General features: G+C 44.1%; 1 protein-coding gene across 2 annotated transcripts in view; it reads right to left on the bottom strand.

Moving 5' to 3' along the window:
* MFAP3L (microfibril associated protein 3 like) overlaps positions 1-19642 on the bottom strand; it is a 39755-nt gene that overhangs the window by 10960 nt on the left and 9153 nt on the right. For both annotated transcript variants that reach the window (XM_059374073.1, XM_059374063.1), the window contains exon 2: positions 6964-7390. In XM_059374073.1, coding sequence (XP_059230056.1) covers positions 6964-7258 — 295 coding nt within the window. In that variant the 5' untranslated portion in view covers positions 7259-7390. The remainder of the gene's footprint in view (positions 1-6963; positions 7391-19642) is intronic.

Genomic DNA, 19642 nt, shown 5'->3' with positions numbered 1-19642 from the left:
GCTCCAGAACTTTCTTCCCCTGCCAACATCCCCTGGGATAAACCATAATAACCTTGGTCCCAAGCCAGGAGGGTGGCTGACCCGATACCACTATGCTCACTGTGGGGCATACACACATGCAGCGGGGAGGCCGCTCCACAAAGTACAATGTCATGTCACTGGGACAGCGTCAGGCAGACCGTCCGGTAATGAGAAGCAAGGCAATATGGCGTCATATGGCTGCAGTCAAATATGGCATCATATGTCAAACCTGTCACAGTGACTGTGCCTCGGTGTCCAGCCACAGTATGGCCCCGGATCAGAGCTATGGTTCATGCAACTTCTGACCAAATTCGTGCTGTAGAGAAATGAGCAGCGTCCGTATACCTTCTAGAACTAAAGAACTACAAAGAAAGTGAGAGCACAACCTACAAAGAAACTGTAATTATAGCTTCCTTCAAACACCATGTCCACTGCAATCCAACACTTCCCCAGCTTTTCCTGAGGACCATGGAACATCAGACATCAACAATTATGCCCAAATACCAAGCTCTTAGAATCTCCTGCAGATTACTCATTAGATAAGGATTTCTTCTTCTCTGGTGATAGCTTTCTGGGAATGTGGAAACAAGTTTATGTATAGTTTATCTGTTAAGTGGTTTGAAAAGATTAAAGCTCTATTCACAATCCCATTTGGAGAAGGCTCTGGAGCCTTACATGCCCATGCTTTTTAGAGGGGGTTCAATTGGCCAAAATAAGTAGGTTACTTTCTTGAAACCAGCTTTAAACATTTTTATGTGGTGGGGCGCCTGGGTGGCTCAGCGGGTTAAGCCACTGCCTTCGGCTCAGGTCATGATCTTAGGGTCCTGGGATCGAGCCCCGCATTGGGCTCTCTGCTCAGCGGGGAGCCTGCTTCCTCCCCTCTCTCTGCCTGCCTCTGCCTACTTGTGATCTCTGTCTGTCAAATACATAAATAAAATCTTTAAAAAAAAAATCTGTAAACATTTTTATGTGGTAAGAGTTCCAAGAAATGTTTATGCTGACATAAATGGAGTACAAGGTTCACTCGAATGAGAAACATGTTGAATTGACACTCTTCAAATAAGACTAAAATGCACATGTGGGTAGTGCCTATAAACGTGGCACTTCTTGTCCAATATGTGAAATACAGACCGCTGATGACAAAGGACCCACATCTTTTTACAAAACATAATTGAGGGTGGTTGAGGTATGGACATTGCGGGGGGTATGTGCTGTGGTGAGTGCTGTGAAATGTGTAAGCCTGATGATGCACAGGCCTGTACCCCTGGGGCTAATAATACATTATATGTTAATAAAAATAATTTTTTAAAAGCCTAGTTGAAAACAAATTTAGCACTGCATGGTTGCACCTGTTATAAGGCTTCTGCAGGAGATGACAGCTCCTTGAAGCCACTGCCAAGACTCTGGTTATAAACACTGCAGGCTGCGAGAGCTCTTGTACCTCTCCCTGTCCCCGCTCCCACTCCCCAGTCCTCCCAAGAGACCTCTTCAGAGTGTACTAGGGCAGTTCTAACAAGCTATTTCCTATTTCACGTGGAGCAAAGGTGGCCTGGGATAATACTGGCTTTGCTCAGTTTTCAGCGCCGAAAGGTGTGGGGTGGGGAGGCCACGCTGTTCAGAGCCTGCAGTGACGCTCTGCTTAAAGGTATAAATAATATCTGACGAGGACCTATTGTCTTTGCATTTCCTGGCTAAGGAAACAACTGACCCTCTAGCTAATTTGATCTGGTGATCTTAATTTTTTAAAAAAGTGCCAAGCATGTAATTCCATGGAGGCGAACAACAGTCTTTTCTGAGAAGAGCTACAGGTGGTTTTCCAAGACAAGAGCACCCTACACTGGGTTCACATAAATAACTTCCATTTGGGGACTCTCAGCTGTCATCCTTATCTGAGATGGGTCTGGAAGGGTCTTTTCACAGCTGAGAGTAGAGCACTCTGAATTCATATCCCAAAGAGAGCACACCTCATTAAAGAATAACTATCGATGGTGGTTATCAGGTTGGCCCTTGAAATGGCTCAGTGAACCAAAATAACTTTAAATTAAACCACTTTTGTGGGAAAATACTTAATGGGTTCAAACAACTGACCTGAAGATCTACTTTGGAACGATTCTTTAGTTAGCTGAGAATTGCTTGCTTCTTTGGGTTAGATCAGGGTTTCTCAGCTTTGACGCCACTGATGTTTTGTGCCCAGTAATTCTATCCTTTGCATTATAGGATGCTTAGCAGCGTTCCTCCCTTCTGCCCACCAGATGCCAGCAGTATCATCTCCCCCTTCCTCCTTCTCCTCCCCCAAGTTATGACAAACGAAGAGTATCTCCAGACTTTGCCAAATGGCTGCTGGGTGGAAAACAGGCCCCTACTGAGAACCACTGGTTTTGGCAAATGTGAAGTTTATCTTGTGCATGATATGCTTAGTAATCTGCACATATATGGCCTTCTCAGAGATAGAAGCATTACTGGTTATCAATGGGCCCTTTGTACCCAAGAGTGATGTTGGGGCAAGGCTAAGTCTCTGAGGGAGAAGAGGGTTCCAGACCTGCTAACCTTGCAGTCACAACCTTGTTTTGAAATTTCCAATAACTTTTAAGGGACATAAAAATTTTTGTATCAATTAAACGCTTTTAAGGTTGAGAAACTGAGCTAGAGAATAAGAAATCACCCAGAAAATTATTTCCTGTCTTTTCAAAAACACACTGGACTATGAAACATAGATTTAAGCCCTTGGAATCTATTACTGTGACAACACAGGACAGTATTACCAATAACAGTGAGAGCAGCTGCCATGGACAGCTTGGTGTGCTCCAGGTAACTATCCAAAACATTTCATATACAATAGTTTATTTAAGACTCTCAGCCCCACCTGCTAATAAAAAAGGATTGCCTCTATTTTACAGATACAAAAACTGATGCTCAGGAAAGTTGAGGCACTTGCTCAAAGACTCTTGTGTGATTCTTCTGAATTCCCCACAATATATTCATAATTACATCAATCTTGTTTTAAGCCTTTGATAAGTTGATTTTTTCATCTTAGTGAATCTACTAAAAGAAGAATTCAGCACATTTTCAGGATTTAATGAGCTAGCTACTTCACGCCGATCTTGGAGGCAAAGAATAATTTACCTTCCAGGTGGAAATGGACCTCCTTCTACATATAGTAAGCAGGGAGGTCGAAGCTATGGCACAGCTTGCTGTCCCTTGCAGAAATAGCTAATAAGCGTTTCATAGTCTATTCAAAATACCTGAAAAGTGGAGATAAAAAACAATGGAGTGACAAGAAATGCAAAACTTGTAACCATGAATTCCAGTTGTGACACCTGTGAACTCTAAGCAGTTCAGCTCAGTTTACTCTGTGCATGTTTACTTTCAAAGATTGTTCTATTTTTCTTCAATATTTTTGGTGAAAGAATGCAGCAAGGCTATGGAGACAAACCCACAGCAAGTCTCAAACCTAACTTGAATTTCAAACGTAATCACTAACAAGCCAGACGTGTTTACCAAGGCCTATACCAGCTGACTTTCTTGAAATGCTTGCTATTTATCATCTGATAAAGATGCTAATGTGCATTTACATGGCTTAAAATCAGAGCAAGAAAGCACAGAAAAATACACTGGCTAATTCGTACCTGAAATAACTGGGTCTTTTCTCATAATACTTTCTGACAACTATCTATTTCTACTCACCTCTAGCAGAAGGAAATTTGAAAACAGTGCAGTCTGTGGCCATTTGTGGTTATGCATGTTACTCGAATTCTGAGTTATTTCTGTAATGTGGTTGGTGGACCACCCCCAACATGTCCTTCGGTGAACTACCAAAGGAAGAAGAAAATAAAGTCCTCCTCCAGAAATAGATTACACGTTAGCCTCTCCTGATCCTGCAGACTTTAAGTCACAAGCACCAGTGAACCAAGGCAAAGCAGCTGCGGCTCCTACAGGAAATAGCCCCATTCTTTCTAGGACTGGCAGTGCTGGCATGAATAATAGCGATCTCACTTCTCCAGCATAACCAAGAAATGACATTCCTCCTTTCCATGCTAATGGTGGTGTGTTCCTGGATTCTGACGATGGGTGTGTGCACGCATAGGTCGTGTGTACACGAGGTAGCATGCATCCTAACCCATCTGTGACTGTGATGGGGGTGATCACCGTGCGCTTTCCATCCAGGAAGACTTCTCGCACTCACCCCATCTGGGTTCAATGCTCTTCAATGGTTTTCGCCTACCAAGACCTAAAGGGTGAGCAGATACTGGCTGGGCAGAGGAGAATACACACACACTTGGCCACACACTGGTTGTGTAATATCCTGTTTACCTGGTTCCTCATCTCTATGCATAAAGATTAGTAACATCTACCCATCACATGTGTTGTAAGGATTAGAAATAGTATCTGAAACTTGGTATGGGGGGCTTATTCAATGGTAGGGATTATTAATGAAAATTGCATTAATTTTGTTAGTTTGGTTTAACAGTAGTCCATTGTATCTAGGTAATGTTCTGGAATATTAGCATCATTTTTCATACTACATTCAATTACCTCTTTGTTGAGTTATAAGGGAAACACTGCTCTATTTAAACTTCTAGACTAAGCCAGAAAACTGAAATTTTTGTCCATAGTCATAATATGGGCATTTTCCCCATCAGAAATTGAATTAAAGACTTATGGGTCCTCTAATAGGCCATTTGAGCACTAAAATTCGAATACTGCATGATGAGGACTCATTTCTGCTTTCTTGTATCCTGCTTGGTTAGGTGTAGTCATTTCTGTATTACCCTGTGTTACTGATGTTCCAACTATCACTACGCATCGTAACACAAAAGCTGAGTTGGAACATCAAGTACTAGTATAATGAGTTCTTTTTAAAAGTCAGCAGCGCATCTTCCTTACGAGATTCAAAAACAGCTAACTGGCTTATCAGCAATACTGCCGGCTGCACAGTGACGCAAGCACTGGCTTCTGACGGAGCAGGTGTCTGCGCCAAAGGCTTTTGGTGGCTACCCCTGCTTCCAGGGTCTGGGACAGGCTGTTACCATAGGGTCGCCTGAGCACCCACAAAACAAAGGGCAATTAAGCCATGTGGGGCTTCCCTCTAGGCCAGCTTCCCAGGCAGGACACAAGTAGAGAAGGCAAGGTGCACCGTGTGCTTGCCGGACTGAGTCAACAGCTGAAAGGACCTTTTCAATGGAGGCAACAGGGGATCTCTTTGAAGGAGAAAGGTACTACTTCAGGAATGCCCTCAAAATATTGCGCCTGAAATTCAGGCCCAGCGCTCAAAAGTTCCCACAGTTGTCTTCCCCTCTAAGACTCAGGGGCTCGGGGCCCCAGCCCCAGCTCCTGGGTACCCGGCATAACCTGTGCTTCCACGTCCATGTGAAAGGCAGATGCAGGTCTGGAGTCCTTGTTCCCCTCACTTCAGTTACCTTGTTATTCCTCACAGTGGCCCAGCTTGCGGAGAGATCTGATGAGGTACAGGGACTGGAGAGTGTGTATGTTACCACGGTGACTGCCCCCTCACAAGTGTGATATCACTTCCTTTTGACTTGGGAGTCTAGGAGGAAGGAACGGGAGGAATGGAAACCACCTGTGGGCTAAGGGGTGGTGGTGTCTCATCTTCTCATCATCAGTAGTGAAGGTTCTAGTCAAAGCCACTTAGTAACAGTAGGACCCTGGGAAATGTGGGTAAAAGAGGGATTTGGATTACACTGTCTCCAAGTGTAATCCAAATTTTTAACCCATAATTTTACTTGGTGGGCAAAGAGTTCTGCTCTCCTAGGTTAAACCAATAGATACACATGTGATATATAACATTAAGAGAAGAAGCTTTGTCATACTATACATCCTTGGATGGCTAACCAAAAGCAATGTAATGAGAGCACTATAAGGAAACCCCACGTCCCAGGGAGCTGGACTGCTAGTGGCCTCAACCACATGTAATTGTAAGAAAACGCCATTCACTCAGCTCCCAAGAAGACCTAAGACATTAGCTTCTACTATTTTTCAGAGTACAGAAGATGAAATGAGGGACAGAGATTAAGAGTGTAGGTTTTCTTGCAGCAGAAACTCTCTGGGGATTACTCATTGGTCAAAGGGTGTGGACTGGGAAGTACAATATGAATGAAAGGTGACAGAAACTAGTAAGCTGCTGCTTCAGGAACAAGGGTCGTTTTACTCCCCCACCCTCAGCCCCCTACTGCACACAATAAATGCTTGAGAAAGCACATTAACTCCTTCAGATCAATTAAAGCAGGCTTGGGTTTTCAGACAAGTACCTCTCCCATCTCAATCAAGACTTTCCTGAAGCAAGCTTGGTGCTTAGGTAGGTGATTCACATTTCTTGGCCAGAAAGGCACTCATTAAAAACCAAACACTCCCCTATTGCCACATGTTATTTCTTGCTCTTGAATCCTCCCTCTGTCTTGGCCTCAGCTGCAAGAGACAATCTAGAAACTTCAGCCAGGTCTTGGGGAGCACAGAGCCATCTCTAGTCAGCGGCTGACAACTTTGCACAGAGACTTCTTTTAGGAAGTGTGGTCCTTAAATCCACAGTCAATGAATTAAACTGACGCTTAACCATAAACTGCTATACTGAATACTAGAGCCGGCCCCATGAAACGAAATAAAACTCCCTTATAAATGGAACGTATACTAATGGGAAATCCACTTTACATTCGCCCCTGTAACATTTTGTATGCATTATACTATAAAATTCCAAGAAGCCTTTTAAGAGACTTTTATGTTTGCCCTTGGTCTTCTGAGTGGCAGAGTGAAGACTATGAATTAATTACTGCTTTGAATCCTTAACGATATATTATTTCTCTCTCTTGCCTTAGCAAAGAAGACAGAACGAGATCTTTAAAGGACTTGAATAAGAGCAACTAACATTCTCCGTGTGGCTTCCAGCGTCTGTTTCTATTCGATGACATCTGACACAACGTGAAAGCCTACCTCCTCCTTGCTCCTTCCCCTCGTCGTCCTGCAGCAGCTTGCCAACGGAATTATACCACTTGAATTGTGGATCAGGGATGCCATGAACACTACAGTTGATCAAGGCACTGTTCCCCTCCTTGACTATGATATGGTCAGTTCTGGCAATGATGACAGGCACAGAGCCCGAGACCCCGTCAGTGCCATTTAAAGTGCTATTAGTCACACTCTTAGCAGTCGCGAGAGTGGATACTAGGATTAAAAAGGGCACAGTAGGTAGAAAGCACACAGGCAGATGGTTCTTCAATCGATCCATCTTCTTTGCTTGCTCTATAAGGCAACAGAGATGGTTTGCCGATGGGAATCTTCTATCGGACAGCAAGCTGTTCAGAGCAGGCCGTGGGACAAGCCTGTCCTGGATCCATAGAGTTGGTTCCTGATTAAGAACCTGTTTAAAAAACAAACAAACAAACAAAAACCCACACACATAAATACTAGCATTCAAACGTTAATACTTTATTTATAAAATGTTAGAAACCCATGTAAAATATACACTTCTATCATTTTCAAACACACAAACGAGAAGATGTTCCGAATGTTAAGGTATATTTTTCCACAGAAATCGTAAGAGTGTAATTTTGTTATGTTTGCTATTGAAACATATGGCTCTTAGTAGGAACAAATATAGGCTTTGTATGTTAAATTTGTATCACATGACTTCTGAGAGTTCCCAAACCAATTCAGGCTTCCTTCATTTAGCATGCTAAGGTCTCCTTCTGCCCTGTCACCTGCTGCTATTGCGGATGACCTGACTGTTCACCTGGGGTCCTTCTTCCCCTCTTCTCTTTCCTTCTAGCTGATTTCAGTGGCCCCAGCTTGCGTGCTGCCAGCATTTGCGAGGGCTCTACTGGAATCAGTCTGGCGTTCTCCTCACTCCCCATTACGGCTTCTACATATGGCTTCCCCCTTTTCAGGCAAATGCTCATGCTCTTTTGAGCTTCAGCCCATCTAGCTCCCTCTGTTCCACATTAACTGCCATCCACCAACCCGTGATCACTCACTGAATTCCCTGGTTTCGGTCTTCATCCGTCTCCCGGAGGCAGGGGAAAATTAGTAGAAGTGGGGTGACATTGTGGTGGCTACACTTCTCACGTCCAAAGGTCTAACCTTCACTTACATCTCTATCTTCCATTTCATCCACAAATCATGTAGCCACACCCTGGACCTTTCATCTCTCCACACTCTAAGTTCCAAAGTGCCAAGTAGTTCTGAAGTTCTACCATCTTTAGCTGTACCCGCCCATTCTTCCAGATCTCTGACTCCCCTCACTGAACTTGCTAGCTCTTCCATTTTCCTCAGTCTCGATCTCCACTCCCCATCCCAACCTGCATGCTCCACTTCTGTCTCAGCCTAGACCCAATCACATGGACCACAGTCCCCAATATCCTCACCCCATCCTTCCGCCACAACTACTGTGCCAGGATGCAACTGTGATCAAGCTGATCACTTGTCATCCCGGGGCCTGTACCCAGGAGGCTGGTGCACCTCCTGGAAAGAATCACACCACCACCTCATTACTACCAAACTAAAAGAACCACCTCAACCCCCGCCAGGCCCTCAGTGATATCTGGTAATCTCTGTATCAGTGCTGAGTCCATTCGGTATCCTTTTCCCAAGATGCCCATAGACTCCTTAAGCTTTTGAATCAAGCACCTTAGCCCAGTGGTATCCTTACCTTTCTCAAAAGACCGCCTTCTCCTACTAGGTTGTGCAGGCACGAATTCCTACTGTGCCACCTTTTGGAAAGAATCCTCTGCATCTTATCCTCACTCCCTCCTCCCCCTCCCTTGCCACTCACTCCTCAAAGAACTACATTCCGCATTTTGCCTGCTCTTTACTTGAAACAGCTCTTGCTCAAGTCACCAGTCACTGCACGTTGCCAAGTTTTCAGTCTTTCTCTTGCCGGAGCTCTGTGGCAATTGCCACTCTTACGAACAAAGTTCCTTCCCTGGCTTCCACACTCCATTCCTCTTAACCCCTCTCATTATTCTTCACTGGTTCCTCTTCCTCTTTCCAGTCCTTACAAGGCAGTTAACCCCCAGAGTTTCATCATTGGCCCTCTTCTCTTTTTACCCTCAGCTATTACCCAAGTTCTATTTTCATGCCTTTATTTAAGAAGTCTCAAATCCCTGTCCTCAGTCCTGACTCCTTCCTGAATTTCTGACAGGTGTTACCAGCTGTAACACGGAGCACGGAGCAGCTTTAGGAGGATGTTTTGCAGGTAACTCAAAATTAACACTCCCAAGCCAAACTCATCTGCTAACTACGCTACATTTCCCACATCCCTTCTATCAGTTCAGGGCACCATCATTAGCTCAGGTATGCATGGACAGAATCCTCAATTCCACTGTGACCCTGGGTCTCTCAGAATGTAGCTACAGGTTGCTGACCCCATCTCTTAAGTGTTGCTTGGCTTGTTCCATCCCTTGTGTCCTCTTTCTGAGGCTCAGGTTAGCCCCCCTCTCTTCTCCTTACCAGAAATGGTGTGGCTGCCTTCTAGATAAACTGCCTGCCTTTGGTCTTACCCCGGTTCCCAATCCAATCCCTATAACCATTCTGCGACACAAATTCTATGGTGCCATTTTTTTACTTAGCAACCTTCAGTATTTCTGCATTGTCTACGTTATAGAATCTGAATGCCTTACCCTTTTTATTACTGTATTATATTATTTTTTTAAATAGTTACTGCACATGAACTCTTAGGCAGGCGTTATTACAGATCCTGGAGATAGAAGAGTAGATAAGACGTATCTCTCCTGTTCTGTGGATATTATATTTTCATGGGGAAAAACAGACAATAAATAAATATTAGGTAAATAAGAATTTCGGCTAATGATGCACACTTCGGAAAACACACCACAGGATACTCAAATGCGAAGTCAGGTAATCAGGGAGAACTTCCCTGAGGAGGTGGCCCCTGGGCTACAGCTGCTTCAGGAATCAGCCATACCTAGATCTGGGAGAAGAGCATTCCAGGAAGAACAAAAGCAAATGGAACACTATAGGATGGTCAGAGTAGAAAGGTGCAGATCACCTAGGACTTTGTAGGACAGAGTAAGGAGTTTGGATTTACCTAACATTCACTGGAAAATTTTAAGCAAAGGAGTGACGGGATATGATTCTTTTTTAAAATCAACTTTACGGGTGCCTGGGTGGCTCAGTAGGTTAAAGCCTCTGCCTTCTGCTCAGGTCATGGACTCAGGGTCCTGGGATTGAGTCCTGCATCGGGTTCTCTGCTGGGCAGAAAGTCTGCTTCCCCCCACCTCTCTGCCTGCCTCTCTGCCTACTTGCGATCTCTGTCAAATAAACAAATAAAATCTTAAAAAAATAAAAATAAAAATAAAAATAAAATAAAATCAACTTTACTATGGTATAATTGACAATGAAATCTGCCCATTTTAGGTAAACACTGTAGTGGATATTGACAAATGTATATAACTATGTAACTACCACAATAAACAAAATATGGAATGTTTCCACCATCTCCAGAAGTTCCCTTGTGCCTCATGTTTACACTGATTCATTCCCGTATTTGCTGTGTGTATCTGTATGGCATGAGGTAAGGACTGAGGTTCAGTTTTCCCCCATATGGATATCCGGTTAGTTCAGCACCATTTCTAAAAAAGACTATCATTTTTTCAATGGATTGTCTTGTCTTCTTCTCATCAACAGTGAGTCCACTTCTAAACTATTCTGTTCCACTAACGTTTACGTCTCTCCTTGGGTGTGTACCACACGAACCGCTCTGTCTGCCTCATTCATCTTGGTATCTGCCATGTCTCAAGTCCTCCCGGACAACAAGTTACTGAATAAATGAATCTCTCTCCAAAGGCAGAAATAATTATGCCGATTCTGTAGACAATGAAACTGAGGAGATAAATAAATCAGGGGTGATAAATTAGCTTCAGACCATACATTTCTTCAGTGGGAAAGACAAAGAGTTTTCTTCGTGCTGCAGACTTCCACACTCCCACATACACTCAAGTGCCTTCCTGCCCCAGGAAAGCCAACGCATTTCTCCACCAGCAGGAATCGTGGTTTATGGGAGATAGCACAGGCTGCTGCAGCATGACACATACCCTGTTATGACTTTGTAAATGCTTTCTCTACTTGGCTAACTCGTGGTTTCCTTTGAACAGGGAAGTTGTAAAGCTGACCGATTCAGTACAGGATGGTAGTTAAGAGCATGGCCTCAGGTTGTAGATAGACTGGGCCAGGATCCTGGATCTAACCACCCTCACTGGCTGTGTGTTTTTGGCCAAGAACTCACCGAGTACAGGACAATTCTAAGGATTTATGTACATACTGTACTTACATAACCCTCGGCTTGATAGACAAGAATTGTCAGCATAATGTATAAAGCATGCTTTGCTGAAATTACGCTTCTCAAGTTGATTTTTATTATAGCATTTAGAAGACCTACCTTGTTTTTGGTTTTAAGACCTTACTGACTGCCCTCCCACCACCTGGAAATAATTACAAGGGATTTTCTGCACTGGGTCCTTTTGCAGGGCCTCGAGTCTGAAAATACACTAGCTGCCCCTCTGACAGACACTGCAGTGAGCATCCTGGGGACAGTATCTGGGGTCACTGCTGACTCCCTGATGCCTATACCAGACCCAATGCCTAACTAAAGAGCTTGGGGGAGAATGAGAGACTAGACAAAGTACGAGGTAGGTTCCAGTAAGTGTGTGTAGTAAATAGACTATACCATTTCCTTTTTCACAATGAGGGAGAATGCAACCAACGGAAGATCAAACTGGGTTTTAAAATGCAGAACTCTAGGGATGGCTGGGTGGCTCAGTTGGTTGAGCAGCTGCCTTCCGCTCGGGTCATGATCCCAGTGTCCTGGGATCGAGTCCCACATCGGGCACCTTGCTCGGCAGGGAGCCTGCTTCTCCCTCTGCCTCTGCCTGCCATTCTGTCTGCCTGTGCTCGCTCTCCCCCCCCCCCACTCTCTGATAAATAAATAAAATCTTTTAAAAAAATAAATAAATAAAATGCAGAACTCTAAAACTGTTTTCAAGCAAAGGCTGGCCACTGTGGTTTTCTAATTCAAACACCTTGTGCTAGCAAGAATAAAGAGAATGGGACACTGCTGTTCTATTTTATTTTAATGATGCCAGTAGGAACTTTGGGCTAGAAACACAGCAACTATTCCAAAACTATAACTAGCTCCCTTAGAGACCTTCACAGGTACAGAGGCAGAGACTGTGATCTTAATGCAGGATTTCAGGTAGCACACTCATTCCTCCCTCCGCCATCTCACTCCCATCCTTTCCTATTTTGAAAAGTTATCAAAGTACAGAAATCACAACGGGTGATTTGTAAGTTGTTTGTGTCAATGCATTTTTGCTCAAAAACTCTGTGAACATTTATTTTCTAAAATAAAGCATTTAACTGGTTAACACTAATGAATTAAAAGTTGTCAGTAGGAATTCGACGGATTTCATACCATGCCCTTTGAGGTTTGTTTGTCTATTTGTTTGAAGTATGGTCTGTGTGCTGGCCACACTGCTAGGGTCTGGGGCAGGCAGTTGGGTGTGGGAGTGCTACAAAGCTCACTAAGCCATAGGCTAGTCCACTTATAATCTATCAGGGAGAGAGATACAGCTAATTCCAGTACATTCTCCAGGTGCAAATGAGCTTAGCAGTGAGTATGCAGAAGGAGCACTGGCTGGTCTGAGTGACGCTTGGAGATGTTTGTTGACTGCCTACCCAGCACCCAATCCCGGTGTCACCCTCCCCTTCCCACGGCCCCATTGTTCACAACCATCCCAGTCCTTCTAATCTTCCAATGAGCCTGTAGCTTGTACCGAACTTGTGACACTCCTCCCTGGCATATGATCTTACATTTTTCTTAGCTTTGTGTTGAAGAAACTTCTTTTCACAATTACAAGCAGAGCCCCTTGATGGCAGAAACCCTGCGCAAAAAGCTCTGTAGAAATTTCTGAGTACTGGGCACCCTAAGTAATGCTTACACACTTGCTATATGAAGCCACACTTATTTGGGATCCAATGGCAACTGGAATAAATTCACAATGTATTGCCAGAAAAGCATATAGACATCATGTCACTTTGGGCACTGAGAAATATTCTACAAATGTACTTTGTGCAGCCCGTCAGATGTTACAGACGGCATCCTGAAAAGTTCGGTTAATAACACTGTAACATTGTGAAAGACTTTAGCTACCAATGACTAAACCATGAGCACTATAATCCAGCAGTTTTAAAATGCAGTCCTTCAAAATACAAGAACAAAGGCCACAGATTCCAAAACCAGGGTTTAACAAAAGCTACAATGGACAAATTGTTAAGCTTCATGTGTTTGCTCATGGCCTTTGGGAAAACTTTCATAGAATATTTTCTATAAATAAAACAAAAGAGAAAATATTTAGCAGACATCAAATGTCCTTTCTTTACTCAGCCACTTCCCTATTTCCCAATGATTGTATTTTATCTTAAAAACATGTAATAAAATGCTTTGCTGGATCTTATTTTTGTTCCTTCACCTATAATAAAACATGACTGCTGGCCATGTATTTCTGGAGTTGGGAGGAAAGGGCCCCTTGTTTAAGGGTGTTTGGACTAAATGAATATACATTGTTGTTTTTTTCTTGGCACAGTTCATGCTGCCATTTCCCCATCAACTATGATGAGTAATTTTGTAGTTACATAACTAGATTTTGTCACAACATCTTCTGAGAGTGACCACTATTTTCATTTGTGCATAAATGATGCCATAGACACAAAGGCTGCCTTTTAGTTTAGAACACATTCTTGATAGGTTTCTCCTCATGCAGCAAGAAGACATCTCAAGTTCATGGGAAATGAAGAAAGACACTGAAATACTCTAATCATAAACACTAACTTTTTTTTTTTTTAGATTTTATTTAGTTATTTGACAGAATAGAGAGCACAAGTAAGCAGAGCAGCAGGCAGAGGGAGAGAGAGAAGCAGGCTCTCTGCTGAACAGGAAGCACGATGTGGGGCTCGATCCCAGGACCCTGGAACAATGGCCTGAGCCGAAGGCAGCCGCCCAACCAACCGAGCCATGCAGGCGCCCCTAAACACTAACTTTTTAAAACTGGCAGGCAAATGAGGCCATTTTTGTTATGGCCCTAATGTGGACTCCCCTAATTTCTTTTAAGATCAACATATACAGAGTTTTTAGGTAGCTAACGTGGTGTCTGAATATGAACAATGGGAATCCAAAGTCCAAAAACCTTGCAGAACAAGAATATTCCTGCAGCAATTACTACAGTCCAGAATCAAATTATGTAAGTGCTAAGTATAGTAAGTTTTATCTGAATGGGTCCAGTTACGTTGCAGAAAGATTCATACTGTCTGTTTCTTTCCTACAGATGTTCTAGAATCTGTCTGTGTAGAGTTCTTAATGCCTCTAATAACACAAAAGTAACTGCTCACTTAGATGGCAAATGGGATCATTACAGGAAAGAATGGAAGAACGTTGTGTTTAGGTTACTTTTCGAAGTACCCAGATAGGTCAGTTCAATCCGAATCACTACACATTAATGGAGGAATTTTTCCGTGCCTGGCATACTGCCAGGGATGAGGAGTATAAAGGTAAGACATAGTCCTTACCCTCATTCATCTGCAAATCTAGTAGGTGGAGAAAGAAAAGTAAGGCAACAACTAAAAATGTGAAAACTGTTCCATCAGAAAGAGGTCAAAGATCCGCTGAGGGTACAGGAGAGGAGACCCAAGCGGTCTGGAAGGACCGGGGAGAACATTCTATAAGAAGTGGCCCTTTAGTTTAGTTATAAAGGAGTTCACCAAATAGACCAAGGGAGTGAAGCGGACCCCAAAGGAGGAAGAGCATATTGAAGAAAATGCTGATTAGAGGGAACCTTGCACATTTAGGGAGCTGCACAGAATTAGGCACCACTTTGCGGTAAGAAGAGAGGAGGAGGAGGAAGACTGAGGTAGGCCGGTCCACATAACGGAGGGACTGGTGTGAAATACCAAGGATGGGGAGCACTCACAGGTTCTGGAAGGGGGAGGTGACATGGCCAGCTTCGTGTTTAGATCACCTTGCTCAGAGTGTGGCTGATGACACAGAGGAAGGAAGGAAGGAAACAAAGAACCGGGGCACGGACTAACAGCAGTGGGGAAGCCAAGACGTGGGCAGATCCAAAAGAGGTAGAGGAATTAGAATGTGCAGGCCTTAATGAGTGTCTGACTATACAGCAGGTGATATGAACCCCGGACTTCTGGAGCAGCAGTGCCCATGGTCATACCAACAGCCGTCTGAGAAAAGGAGTGTTTCATTCTCTAAGAACCAATGCCTGGCACGGTGGGCGAAATACACATGAACACATGAGTTAGGAATTTCCACTGACAATTCCCTGGGGCTGCACTGCCCAGTTGCTGCTACACTTGGATGAAGGCCCGAATGCCGGCCGTGTGGCTGAGCAGAGCCCATGGTGGCTCCTGCCGTTCCACCGACCTCTCCCCCTGGCTTCACACTCTCCTTGCTCTACAAGTCCTGGCCGATGAAGGTTTGTGAGGACAAGCGGCCTCCGCGACACTTACATTTATGAACTGGGAGCCGTATGGCAGCATCTCATGGGAAGAAGTAGGACTGTCTTAAGAAAGTAGTCAGACCCTGTGAGGCCTCGTGGCATTCTGGACAGCCCCTCTGTCTGTTAACTGGATGGCATTGGCATAATTCATAGCTACTTAATGGGTAAAACAAAATACATACCCTGATGGGCAGGACTGCTGTTGATGGCCACCAGATGAGCTCTTCTAAGCTCATCCAACAATTTAGGAGGTACAACAAAAGGTCTCAATTCTACTTTACTTTACCAACTGCACTAATGTTCAGGCCTCTACAGAAGTCTAGGTTTTTGTTTTTGTTTTTTTTTTTTCAATACATGAAAGGCACAGACTCTTCAAAAACGGATCTGTTTTTAAATCACTGTTTTTCAAACCTGAAAAGGAACCTTCCCTAGGCCCAGAGATGCCATCTTTGTAATACTTTATTTTTGGTGGTGCATCATATTAAGAAATCATCCTTGGATCTTCACCACAATTTTCCCACACAGTATGTTTTTCTGATTAAAAGTAAGGCTGATATAAAATAAAGCTCCCAGAAGTGTAATCTTCTAAAAAGGAGGAAGATAAAAAGGATTATAGTAAAGGTTTTCCTCTGCAGGTACAATTATCATTAGGCAAGATAAAAACAGGTCTATCATACATTATCTGTTCACCTAACTAGAATATTCGATCTGGAAAAACTCACGTGTTTTCATAAAGGTTTTCCTTTATGCAAGATGAGAACGGGAGGCCCACAGAAGATGAGCAGTTTCCCAGCATCACACAGTTTAGTGGCTTAGAAGTAGGATAAAAAGCTCAAACCTAGACTGGGCCTGAATTACATTACAATCTCTTGGTTTCACAAAGGCCATTTCTGAGTTGTCCCAGCAGCTGAAACATGCGTTGACAGCTGTTCTAATCTTGGGTCTATCCGTGGAAGAGTTTACTGATGTTTCCGTGTGTATTCAGCGTCTTCGAATTCTCATTCTAAATAAAGAGGCTAAAATAGTTCCGGGCCCCATTAATGCAAATCCTTAACAGATCCGAGGGATGCTTCCTCCGGAATCTGATGGTCAAGGGAATAAACCAAACCTGGGAAATGAATACAAATGGGATAGATGCACTAGTGGATGGTCCCAGCTCAACACCCAAAACACATTACAGTGTAGATAAAGGGGTTACAATGCTGTGGCAGTGTTCTTCTTGAATCTCTGACACCATTGTGTATCAGATTCTCTACACCTATAAAACCTAAAGCCTGTCCAGAAGCACCTCTGTCTTTCTCTTCCTGTCCCTATTATAAGATATTTTTTCTGGTGTCTTCTCCCTTTAAAAAATAATTGTGTCCTTACAAAATATTTTCCCTACTCACTCGGAGTGGGTGCCTAGTACCATTATTTATGCCACCTGCTAATCTATCACACTACTTCTGCCAACGTTCAGTTCTTTTTTTCATTTCAGCTCAAGTCCGTTCGTTTCCTCAGAAGTTCTGGATGTGCTCTGTATAAAAGCCCCTGTATCCAGAGTGAAGCCAGGCAGGGCTGATGGGCATCTGGAAGGCTGAACACATCAATGAGCAAGAACTCTCCTCCAGCCTAGAAAAATGGCCAGAAGATCCCACGGTATCAGGGAGATGTTTTACTGAGGTGCTGACCCCTAGCTGCCTGCCAGCAGATCCAGGCTGGACAGCTCTCTGCCCAGACAGAGGAGGGCAGAGAGCATGTCCGCCGTGCAGCACAGGAGACTGCTCTATAAATCAGAAGCCGTATTCTTAACTTGCTTTCCTAAATAGAATATATAGACTGAGGCAATTGCCAACAATTACATTTTCTTATGGATCTGGTATACTTTGTAAACTCCTCAGGCCTTCATAGTAAAAGTGCCTTTCTCAGTTTCCCCATCTGACTGGATACAGACGGCTTCCCAACCCGCCAGATGTAATGCACTTGTGGACAGTTTTCCATCGACGTGATATTATGAGGAGGGTTGACTGTTTAGTGCTAGGACAGCCCGTGATAAATTTTTTTTTTTAAGATTTTATTTATTTATTTGACAGAGATGACAAGCAGGCAGAGAGACAGGCCTGGGGCAGGGGGGTGGGTGGGGGGCGGGAAGCAGGCTCCCTGCTGAGCAGAGAGACCGATATGGGGCTTGATCCCAGGACCCTGGGATCATGACCTAAGCCAAAGACAGAGGCTTTAACCCACTGAGCCACTCAGGCACCCCAGGACAGCCCGTGATAGAGGTATTTCATTGATCATGAGTATGAAGGACAGTAGTAATAGAACCCAAACAAGACACAGAGTACTGTCTAAGAGGACTACATCCAGTGTTCCAAGGGATAGCCAGTGTGAAAAGGAACTTGGTACAGGACTCCCTACAGCCAGAGAACTGAGATCATAATATAGCAAAACGTTGGAATTAGGTTCCTAGGATAAAAAATGGGATGGGCCCTGAGGTTAAAGTCAAGGACAGAAATTTTGGGGTGAGCTGGAAAAAGGGTACCAGTTTAGCATTTCAGGATTAAAACCTAAAAACTCCTTTCCTCAGTTTTGCCATTTACTAGTTAGTAGATGACCTCTGGGAATCAGCTGATCCCTCTGAGCTACAGACCCATCTCTTGGGCCCCTTCTTATCTACCATTCTGTGACCACCAGGAGTGTGGCTGGGGCTGGCCAAGGGATGGAATGGTGAGTGCTCAATAAGAAGAGGGAAAGAGGAGGGAGTTCTTTATGTACAATGAAGATCCTATTGCCAGAAATTCAATTAGGGCCAAGAACTGTGGTTGCCAAGCCATTTGTGACTTGGTGATGACCCAGGAACCAGCTTGTGCATCACACAGCACACAGTTACTCGTTCTCCTCCGTAGGGAAGGAAACCTCTTGAGTATTATTCACATCCTAAGCATTATAATAAAAAAGAAAACCTACTCAAGCTCCCAAGGCCTTTGGACCCTCCATCCACACCCTCCAGACACTCTCACCACACTGCTGAGGTGAATGAGCTCAGATTCCTGCAAGGCTGTAGCACTGAGGGGCTGGTCTAGGCGAACCACAGTCCCCCACTGGGGGCTTAAGATCGTCATTTCACTACAGAGAGGTCTTGGGTCTGCTCTGGCCATTTGGGGGTATAATTTTTATCACGAAATTCCACTGACAAAATATGGTTGGTGTTGAGGTATTTACTGACTGTCCTAGGAACCAAGCATTCGTTACTTTTTTTTTTTCCTTTTTTAATGACTAGTAACAATCTATGCATGGGGAAGCTTCAAAGAAAATGAAAATAAAACACAAACACTTTAAATTATTACAAGGTGCATTTCCAGGGGTTCTTCTTTCAAGGGTAAAGGCCAGAGAAGGCCTGCCCACGGCCCTACGATATGTGGCCCCCAGCAGCCTCGCAATCTTCATTTCTGACCTCTCTACCCTTCCCTCGCTCCCTGCCAACCACACGGGGCCCTGCTAATCCTGGAATGTGCCAGCTACACTGGAACCCTCGCACTTAACTATTCCTTCCGTCTGAAGTCAGTCCCCAGGATGCCTGCAGGCTCACTTCCTACATTTCCTTTCTCATATGTCACCTCATCAGCAAGGCCCTCCCTGGTCATCTTACAAAAAACTGTGTGTTCCAACCCCCAACAGTCCTTGTCCCCTTTACCCTGCCTGCCTTTTCCTTCATACTGTGAACTATCCTGTCCCTACTAAGATGTGAGCACCTGGATGGACGGACTTCTGCTGTGGACATTGTTCGCTGTCGTATCCCTGTGTGTAGAAACTCGCTGTGCTTATTGCAAGGGCTTGGATATCTGCTGAGTGAACTTATACTGGTTCTATCTCCTCTCAGTTTACTAACTCACAAGGCACTGACATTTGCCCTACATTTTCTGCAAAGTCTACCCATTTCTTAGAAATTCTGGGTAACTGGCTCTAGTCCTTACCATGAAACTAACCTTAAAATATAAACCAAGATTTCTTTAAAGGTCAGTCTTCAGAAACACATCTTTCCTTACAGAGGGTCCTGAGAGGCTGAGGGCTCCCAACGGGGCCCGGGAGCAGAGGCTGAGGGAGTGTGGGTCTGT

Source organism: Mustela nigripes, chromosome 1 (genome assembly GCF_022355385.1).
Source record: "Mustela nigripes isolate SB6536 chromosome 1, MUSNIG.SB6536, whole genome shotgun sequence".
Lineage (NCBI taxonomy): Eukaryota > Metazoa > Chordata > Mammalia > Carnivora > Mustelidae > Mustela > Mustela nigripes.
The sequence above is the reverse complement of the archived record's forward strand: the minus strand, read 5'-3'. Positions and strand labels throughout refer to the sequence as shown.